The 11,226-nt window shown below is 29.2% G+C and overlaps 1 protein-coding gene across 1 annotated transcript; it reads left to right on the top strand.

The window, feature by feature from the left end:
• The first annotated feature begins 2,513 nt into the window (after window positions 1–2,513).
• Window positions 2,514–5,898, top strand: LOC106351923 (uncharacterized protein At5g65660). Its single transcript, XM_013791638.3, has 2 exons — window positions 2,514–2,893; window positions 5,526–5,898. The coding sequence occupies exons 1-2, from the start codon at window positions 2,651–2,653 to the stop codon at window positions 5,706–5,708; spliced, it is 426 nt and encodes a 141-aa protein (XP_013647092.2). The 5' UTR covers window positions 2,514–2,650; the 3' UTR covers window positions 5,709–5,898.
• Window positions 5,899–11,226: the final 5,328 nt, after the last annotated feature.

Here is an 11,226-nt window from a genome sequence, read left to right as displayed (position 1 = left end):
ATATTTTATCTTGAAATGTACGAACTACTATCATCATTATTGTAAACGTTGAAAACCAAATCGATCAAATAGAGACAAATAATGTGATATTTGTTTTGATTTGGTAGCATAATAGTACTTTTACCCAGAATTAATTTTTATCGCATTTAAAAACGCCAAAAACTATATACTATATAATGCTAAAACTCATTTAAAAATTAAACAGAATATCGTCGGTGGAGATCGACGAGCTAACACCTCGAATAAACAAATGATATTGCGATTTTGTCGTTCTCATTCATCTTAAAAAGAATGAGAATAGAATTATGTTACCACAATACTCTCTTATTGCCCGGCTTGATGCGTACTTAAACTGCAAGAACACGTGAAAGCACAAGGCATAGACGTGAATAAAAGTTTCAACTTGGGTTTAAAATTAAATAATACAGAGGAGAGAGCCTAAAACCGAACTTTCTCGAAGTGTAAACATTTCGTATAAGACAATGAGTAGTATATTTGGTGGGAGTAGCTAGTTGAGATAAGAGTATATGATTAGGGTTAATTAATGAAAATTATGTGACAACGGCGAATAATATTTAATACGCTAACATGGTGGACCTTGGAGTCCACGTCTTCTCCGTACAGGCGGCCTCTCTCTTTCCTCTTTCCACGTACATTTTCCACTCTCTCTTCCCTTTTTTACGCTTCATTTTTACAAAGATTTGATTAAATCGAGTTTAATCATGTAATTATTGATCGTCGACCAAAAAAACAATTGACTAAACATCTTCAACAAGCCACCAAAACACCAAATTTGGTGTGATTTCATTTCCAACAAGACACCAAATTTGATACTATTCCATCAAATTTAATGTAATGTGAATAGTGTTACACCAAATTTGATGTAAGACTATTCATCACATCAAATCTTTAAAATACATATTTTAATATGTTTCATTTAAAAATATAGTTTAATTACTATCAAATTTGTAATTAAACATAAATATATTGTATTATTTTTATTTTAAATTTACTTTCACATTTGGTGTAACAATATTTATCACATAAAATTTCTAAAATATATTTTAATATGTTTCATTTAATAATGTAGATCAATTACTATCAAATTTGTAATTAAATATAAATAATATTATATTATTTGTATTTTTTAATTTATTTTCATATAATTAAAAAAAATATTTTATTTTCTTATTATATTCAAAATAAATTAGTAAATAACTATAATTATTTATCACTTACAAATAATAAAATATAAATATAACCTAGATGTAAGAAAATTATTATTTATCAATTACAATAATAGAAATATAAAAGTTTTAAAACTGAAAATATCAAATAATATATAATATTACTTTTGGTGTAAGATTTGGTGTTATTGTTGGAGATGATATAAAAAAAATTAAAATATCAAATTTAGTGTAATTTTAACACCAAATTTGGTGTTATTGTTTGAGATGCAATAAACAATTTTGCATTACAATTTTGAAACACAGGAAAATAATAAAATATGTCGTCTTATGTATATAACATACAAAAAATATTATAAAATAATATAAAACATAACTAATATATATATATATATATATATTTAAAAGTACTATAGCTGATATAAAAATAAAAATTGGACGTAAGGAAGCGATAAGGCAACGAGTTTGGTCCCGTTATTCGGAGATTCGAATCCTTATGTCGTAAAGTACAGTCATTACGAAATCGATTTTCTTTTACTTTTGTATCATAGACTGAAACGCAAAAAAAATGTTTTCAGCTACGAGGAACATTACTCGGATGCATGTACGACTCATTTAAACAAGACTAGAAAATAATAAAGAATTTTTTTTTGAAATATCAAGTATCAATACATGTTAACAAAATGGAGGAACTTGATAAACTATCAGAAAACTTTCGTTATCAATTAAGTTGATTGGAGGCTACTGCTATTAGTTGTTATTTATTTTTGTATTGTTGATCAAAATACTTCTATTTCATAATATTTCTAAAATTATGGATCCCATTTTCTTTTTCTACATAAAAAGTCCAGCTCTGGAAGTCTTTGTCTTCGATTTTGTAAAAGAATCTCACATATTATTCCTATCAACATCTCCACAGAATACAAGTTTGCTAGTTTATCGTCGTGGGAAGAAGATATTTTCTCTTTATAAATCATTGTTGTTCTCACTAGATAGGTGAAACTTGTTTCCAGTACAAAAAATTACCTTTAAATGCCTGCATCATAAAAATGGTAAAATGGAAAAAGGTTCAACAAACAAAGTCAAGAAACATAATCCTTGCTTTTTGAAAAACAAACAAGAAAAATTATACCCTTTGATGATATAATAATTAAGGGGAATTAGAATTTCAAAGGCGAAAAGAAAAGGGACAACTTTAATACTTTATTGTACAGCATATTTGCTTTTTGTACTGAGTAAAACTTTATAAGTTTTTAACAGTTGTAAAATAAATAAAATATTGTTTTCTAAAACCCATTAAAATAAAAACTTTCTTTTATAAATAAACCCTCTATATCTCCCCCTGCTTCGTCGCTTGTCCTCTCACAAACTCACAAACTCTCTCTCTCTCTGTTTCTTTCTCAAACACATGATCGAAGAGAACCATCTCACAATCTCAGCCGTTGATTATATCGCCACCGTAGATGGAGAACACTCAAGATTTCTCTCCGCCCCACATGGATGCTTCTCGGCCGTCACTGGGATTCCCTCTCGGCACAGCTCTGCTTCTCATAATCATTTTCAGTCTATCGGGAATATTCTCTTGCTGTTACCATTGGGATAAACATCGCTCTCTCCGCCGCTCTTTGGCCAATGCCTCGGGTCATCCCTCAGCCACTTCCGCCGACATAGAGTCCTCTCCGTTCAAACCTAGACCCCCTTTTCCGGTATAGTCTCCTTTCCCTAATATTGCAATTATCATATTAATTCCAAAACTTCTTAGTAGGATAAATTACGACGATATTACCAAAAAGTAACAGTTTTACCAAAATTTTGGTTTCATTTCATTTTTCATTTTATTTTTTTGCTAATTTTTTTTATTTCCGATCTCTCATAGAAGATTACAATATTATAACTTGTAAGAAAAAGATAATTTTAGTTAAGTAGTTATTTGTTTTACTTAGTTATAATTTATTAACTAGATACTGACCCGCGCTGTGCGCGGATATTGTTTTTGTAAATTTTTATTAGAATTATTCATATTAATCATGGGCATTTGGTTTTTGGTTTCAGTTACCTGGTTCTATTTTAGAGCTTTAAGATCCATTCGGATTTTTAGAAAATTTGATTTTGTTCTGGTTCTTATTTTTTGGTTTTCAGTTTGGGTAACAAAATTCAGAATCAGCTAATATCCGAGATAATTTTAGATTCTATTCGGTTCCGGTAATATTCTATTTTTCTGTTAATTTGATTTAAAAATCATAAAATTCGGGTATTTTATATTATTAAATATCAGGTTTTTGGTTTTCGGATAAAAAAAATTGGATAATTCAGTGACGTTTATATTTTGATAAAAATATTCCGGTGATTCAGATTTTTGTGTATTTTGTTTTTAAATAATATTTTTAAATTATTTGAGATTAGATAATTTCATTTTGAGTTTTTATTTATAATATACTTCTTCCTTACAATTTACGTTTTTTGGAGAACTCCTTATAATTTAATTTTGTTTTGTTGTTAAGACTTGTCATGAATATATGCAAACATTTGGTTGTTTGCCTTTTTTTTTAATTTAATCAAACGAATATAAACACCTTTGGACCATATGATCAAATTGATAGGCGTAATGGACCCATTAATTTGGAAGGAATTAAACTTTTAGTCTAATGAAATTGGTCCATTAGTTACAGAAAACCAAGAAAAACAAAATAAAGCCCAAAGTTATATTTTTTTCCGGGAAGGTGAACAACTTTAACGTGTCGAAAAAAAAAAACTTAACAACTTTACTTTTTTGGTCTTCTCTGTCGGTAATCACGTCCTCTTAATCGTCTTCTCGATAACAACAAACAAAATCTGTTGAAACTATCCCTGTTTGCTGATGAGAAATTCAAAATCGTTCACTCTATCATCTTCACAATCGATCTACTGTCATTAAGGTAGAATTGTTTTTGTCTGTATACTATCATATTAAACGATCAGGGTTATATCAAACCTCCAAATTAGTTTGGTATCTTGATGTGATAGATCTTTATACTCTATTTGTAGATCGAGCATGACTATGACCTTTCAAGGCATGACTATAGAAAATATGAGGCGAACGAAGATGTTTTATAGTGATTTGGTTATAAAATTAGGTTTAATGGTATTGATAAAAATATTGTGAATTCAAAAAAAAAAAAAGAGATCTATAGCATATTCCGATTTTCATATTTTTTAGGAGCTGTTAAAGGTAGTTTAGATATTCAGTTTTTGTTTGCAAGTCACGTTAGATTAATGTATTGTGAAGATATTCTGAATAAAAATGAAATATATCTATAGCATATTCTGGTTTTCATATTTTATAGGATTCGTTTGCAAGACACGTTAGTTTAAATTTGCTAAAATCTCCCTATTGATGTGGTTAGAGTATTTTAGTTTACGATTTATAATCTAAAAATATCTGAATGAGACCATTGATATGACTGGAAGTGTTTAATTGAAATTTTGGTTTTAATAGATCAAACTAAACATATGTAATATAAACAGTGACCATAATAACCGGGCCTCGTGGTCTGATAGTAAAGGAACCTCGGCTGAGGTGCTCGCCATCACGAGTTCGAGCTCCGGCCACAACGGATTTAACATGGTTTCCGTTTGGCCTCCAGGACCTTTCTCGCCAGTTCCGGTTGGACGCGGTGGAATAGTCGGACTAAGTGAGAGGTCCGGATACCTGGATTATCAAAAAAAAAAAAAAACAGTGACCATAATCAAAACTCTATATGAGAGTAGCTTGTCTGCAATGTATATTGTTGTTTTAAATCGTTTTTTTTTCACCTATTAGAATGTTCTGTACGTTGAAAGATGAACCAAATAACTCATAATCTGACATTAAAGTTATTATATCTAATAATATATCGTGTAAGTTTGGATGGTTTTGTACGGTAGAGTTTGGTTTAATTAAATTCAACGGGTTATGTTATTTATTTAACATATCATTTAATTTTGGAAGGGCTTAGTATATTAGATGTTGGTCTAGTTAAAGTGAACCGGTTATGTTATTTAAACAGCGTGTATATAGTTATTATGATAACAAACTTATACGGGTCCAATATATAAGGTAGCCTAGTAAGGAAACTGAAAGAGTCCAAAATTTAAAATGAACTTTTTTGGGTAGATAAAAAATAGGACTCTGTTTTAATAAATTAGATATTTAAGAAAATAGGTGAATAAGCAGGCACTTAAGTTATAATTTATTTGTGATAGAAGTCGGAATTTGGAAATTTGAAAGTAATAATAATATAAGTAATATAAAAAACATTTATGAACATAAAAGTAAATATAGCGAGTTTGAGTATTAAGTTTAAAAAATATTATGGACAGGATTTGAAGAAAAACCAGAATCTGAGCGTACCGGTGTTGATGCCTGGAGATAATACGCCGAAATTTATAGCATTACCGTGTCCTTGTGCACCGCATAGGCCGGAGAAGCTCACCGTCGATGTTCAAAGTCCGCCGCATTCACCACCTGTGAAGCCGCCGCGCTTTCCCGTTCCTCTTTATTAGATTTAATTTAGCTACATGATAACAAAAAATGAGCGAAAATGTAGAAATGTCTCGTTTTTGATGTACATATGGATCATGAATTTACATTTCAATTTTTTCGCCCATTTTTGTGTTTAGTTGGTAACACTATGGAATGGTTTGATTGTGCGAATGAATAAATAATTAGAGAATGACGCTATTTAGAACCAAATAAACTATGTAATTAGAGGTTAATTTTGTTTTTTAAAGCGTGATTATTTGATTGATGAAACAGAATAACTGTAAAATTGCACGCATAAAAAAAAAGATAATAATGTTCAAAAAAGAAAGAAAAAAAAGATAAAATTTCATGGTTATTTTTTGGTGTTTTAACATTGTTCAGTGTTCATCGACTTGAGCTTATTACATATGTATGCCGTATGCAACAACAAAACACATGGCACGTTTCGTCAGACGATATTTTCGATGTAGATGTCCTGATTCAATTCTGTTTCCTCTGGCTACAAATATTAAACGATAGACGTTCACTGGAAACAAAACTACCTACTTATATATATTTACCATAAAAATATAGATTTCAACCAATTTAGGACATCTCGAGATCTGTTTGAATCGTACCATATATAGATAGCCAACGCAGACTGCATTTTTCTTCGCATTGCCATTTTCATTAGTAATCCAATTTTTAAAAGGTGTTTTATGCTACCACGTTTGATGCTTAGAAAAAACAAGCAAATTGCTCCAAAAAAAAAACAAGCAAATAAATTTGATTTAAAGCTTACAACTTACAACAAGAAGCTTCATGATTACTCGCCGAACATAGTAAACATCGAAATATAGATGAAATAATTATTATTTGAGTTTGATCAGCACTACAATTATTTTATTCAGCCAATAGATATTTAGCGCTTGGATGGATTAGTAAGAACCAAAATGTTTTAAAACTCCTGAAAAACGAGACATTTTTTGTTTTATGGAATTACTGAAATTGACGTCTAACCACCAACAGTGAGATTGGTTTATTCCTATGATAAAAATATGAATTAGACGTTAGGTAGATCCCCGTAAATCTCTATCCCAGCTCCGTTAATTTCCTTTCTGTTCTAATAAAGTTTGGGACCCTCAAAATATATACTTTATAAAATTAGCACTGAAGTTTCCAAATGAAAATTGACGTCACTAAGTTTGTTAAGCAAGTTCTCAAAACACATCCCCACCACTTCGACAATCAACTTCATGACCTAATTTCACTGCTTCTATATATCTTATTCCTGTATTTTGTTGATTTGGCATTTTGAAATTCGAATTTCATCTTTTGCTAATTCATTGGTTGATCATAATATTCTAATCCACATAATACCGAATCCGATCGATAGAGATTTATCCTTTGTTCAAATCCACTAATTATCATTATGCAACCCCCTCCCCCCAAAAATGACAAATATTACTAAATTAACTCCGAATCAGATATCTTTTTTTTATCTTATAAATTTTAGAATTTCAGACGCATCACAACGACAGAGGATAATAATACCAGAAAATGTCAGAATAAACTAATTTCATTCAGTTGAAGCACAAAATGCTTGGAAAGAATGAATTCCATATATTTTTTAAAATGTTACGAAAAATGCAGTAAACAGTGTTGTATCATGTGCGTCCTACACTGCAAAGTACACACTGACTGTACTTATTCCATTATGACGTTATCTTTTGCTTCGCGGTTCTTCCGCGACCGATTTTTCTGCTTCAGTGGAATTCATTTTCTTGGTATTTAAATATAAAGCATATACACTAAGGAAGCCTCAATATTAACTATGAAATCTAAGCGATTATGAAGACACCAACATCATGGAAACATCCATCAGTATATCTGAGCTCAAGTTTCTGTTATGTGTGACGTTTTGTGTATTCCATGATGTATTATACCCTCAAACAAGAAGAACATGAATCAAGTTCTTTCTTTCTCAACGTAACTTCCTAGATTTTGTTTTTTGTACTACAGATTATTTTTGAAAAGAAAAGAATAATTTTTATTATTGTAAATGCGAACTAGTTTTATTTCATAAAATTGTTTGGTTAACAGATCTGAGTCATCTGACTATAGTTACTGTTAAATAAGAAAAAGGTGAGCAGCTTTATTCTCATTATTTTCGAAAATTTTGTTACCACGTATTTAAATATTGTCCCTAGAGTATTATTGTCAGAATATAAGATAGATTGTCATGAAAAACAAATTAAAATAATGTATAGTCATATGAAAGCATGTGAGGGCACCGCAACCGCCGCTGAAACCTAGGGATCATGCCAATTGATCTCTTTGTTTATTTTTGTTTCTTTAACTTGAAATTTATACAATAACACTTTTATAATTTCAGAATCCGTTGAATGATGTGAATATGAAAACAGGGTTTCATCAGATATACTATAAAACATTTTTGGTTTGGATGCTGCAAAATGAAACATTTTACAATCTCTTAGGAAATAAGGATATGTTGTTATTATTCGAAAATTCAAAACCTTCAATAACTTGTAACTCAAATAATTCTTTCCATACACATTTTACAAAATAGTGGAACTAAAATCAACCACAGTATTTTGTGAAGGTTTCAAATAATTCTTTCGCAAATAAGTTAATAATAGATTTCTGAGATAGTTAGTAACAAATACAATTCTCAAAATAACCTAACAAACAATAGTCAAATGGGAAAAAACCATAAAAGGGTTTAAATAAAATTTAAAAGAAAATGGATGAAAAGTGGAGTATAATGTAAAACGTACGGATGATAAGTAATACTAGTAAGCAAGACAAGGGCGGGCCGGAGATTGACGAAGGTCACATGGGGGAAACATCTCGTAGTGCTTCTCTTATCCCTTCTTATTTCCTGACGTCAGCTTTTTCATTTTTATTTAATCTTTGTATTCTTTTTTTTCTTTAATACTCCCTCCGTTTTTTATTATAAGTCGTTTTAGAGAAATTTTTTTGTGCCAAATTATATGTCGTTTTCGGTTTTTTATGTAAAATTTATTAATAATTAATGTTGTATGACCAATGGTAATATATCTTATATTTTTCTATTGGTTGAATTGTGGTTAGGTAAATAATTAATGATGTTTTTGTTTAGAAAATATAAAAAATTAATGGTTTTCTTAATCTACGTGCATAACTGTAAAACGATTTATATTAAAAAACGGAGGGAGTATATTTTAGCGGCTGTTGCTCAAAAGAAAACAAAAAAAAAAAAATTAGCGGCTACAATTAAACTAAAGATTTTTCGAATATATGACAGAAAGATTGTGTTTTTTTTTCCTCTAATCTTTAGAGATATATAAAACGGTTGTAGTGGAATCCATGTAAATGGTTAGGTACACGTAGTTTTGATAATTATAAAACTCGACATGGATTAATACCAACCCCTAGTTTTCTTTTGCTGTTAAACACACAATTTGTTCAGAAACCTGGATTGGCCCAATAACTGAAACCATTCAAATCTTAAATAATGCAAGTTAATGTAGTCTGTGGACTGTAACCTCTCGGAGGTTATTATCCATCATAAATATGGGCGACACTAATAGGATTATTCACGTGTAAATGATAGATTCTTGTATTACGGACGCTATAATGTGTTATCTAAGATCAAACTATTTTAAAAGTATTTAGATGAAATCTTCATAATTTATTAGAAAACTAATTGGACCATCATCATCAATTCATATCCGTCCCATATATTCTCTTTTATCGACTTTATTGATTTTCTAACATCTGTCAGGTATGAATGAGAAAGGACTGCTACACAACTTGCTGGGCTGAAACACAGTTCGAAAAGGATTCATCATTCGTTTCCAAGATGCAGATAATGTTAAATAAGGATGTGGGCAACGTTATGTACTTTTGCAAGTTGCATACACTAAGATACTTGGTTAGACATGACTAATGTATATCTTCTTTAAACAATCATATTTGCTGTTTCAAACCGGTTTTATGTTAAAACGAGACATTGTCATTGTTTTAGTTTATTTCATAACTTTCAGTTATGTTTGTGCAGATTTCTAGTGAATGCCTGCTCATTTTTAGTTATCTAACCAAGTGAGAAAACGAGTTAAATGATTTTTAGGACCTGTTTATTGCCCTTTGCTCCGGATTATATGTAACCTTCTTTCCAGTGCTACTGGGTCTCCGGATTATATGTAACCTTCTTTCCAGTGCTATTGGGTATTAATAGTGGCAAGTGCTGTAACACATGGAGCTAATAATTTTATATTAGAGGGAAATCGATCCTTGACCCGGACCACCAGAACAACTCTTCATCTAGTGGAAACCATTAGGCCATGACGTGGTTTTGTGTGTATACTTTCTTTATTGGTTTAACTTCATTCTACATAAATGATGATCTTTAGTCCAATGATTGATTATAGTTCATGAAATAAGTCGAGGGAATCTAATTTATTAATTTAGAGTCTTATTTGAATTTTGTGTGGTATATTTTTAATTTGGACTTATTGAACATGTTGTCACCAAATATAAAGATGTGTTATCTATAATATCTTCTTTTTTTTATCTTATATGGTATTATCTTATAAGGTAATTTTAGTAGACAAATTTACGGCGCAACATCATTAAAGATTTCTGCAAATCTTTTGGTAACACTATTAGATTTAAAAATAGTTTGAAATGACTTTAATATTCATCATACATTTCATGAACTCACTGAATATTATATTGGTCTCTATGAACTTGGTGACCAACAGTTTATAGGTACGTTATACCAATACTAACCAAGGTATAGAAACTTAATTGGACATACTTTTCATAAGTAAATAAAATATTATACACGGCTTAATTGTTTTGATCCAAAATATAGAACATATACCTTTTTGAGATTACTTTATAATTAGCATGTAAAATATACCGCTATTTTATAGTTTGAATAACATTTATCTAATGATTTCTTAAGATGAAGATTATTTGTATACATAAAAAGTGTCATAAACCAGAATAAATTGAGAATTAACATTTCTACTAAACCAATCTAATCTATTAATTTAAAGTACTATTTTTATTTACTGTTAACAAGTCATACTAAGACCATCTAAAGAATTAGTTAATATGACATATTTGATTATTTACATTAATAATAAACCAACTATAAATTTAAATTTTATTTTTTTAATTATAAAAAAATCTGTTGTGAAAAAACTAGCAAAATCTTAATAAACTTTTAATTATTTTTTTATAAAATAACATACTAATTAATTTCTTAATTATCAATATTATATTATAAATCTATGTTAATTAAAAATTTATTATAAAACAAGAAAACAAAATTGTATACTATTTTTTATAAACTTTTAATTATATTCTGCATTATTAAAATAGCAGTAATATATGAATTAAATATGAAAAATATTAAATAGGTAAATTGAACTATTTTATTTTTAAAATTGTTTCGTTTAAATAAATTACCACTCTTCATTAAAGTGTATTAAAATTCATAAGCTATAAAATATTTTGTTACAAAAATAAATTTGTTAACATAAATTT

The sequence above is a fragment of the Brassica napus genome, chromosome A6, assembly GCF_020379485.1.
Source record: "Brassica napus cultivar Da-Ae chromosome A6, Da-Ae, whole genome shotgun sequence".
Taxonomy (NCBI): Eukaryota; Viridiplantae; Streptophyta; class Magnoliopsida; order Brassicales; family Brassicaceae; genus Brassica; species Brassica napus.
This window is presented reverse-complemented; position numbering and strand designations above follow the sequence as displayed.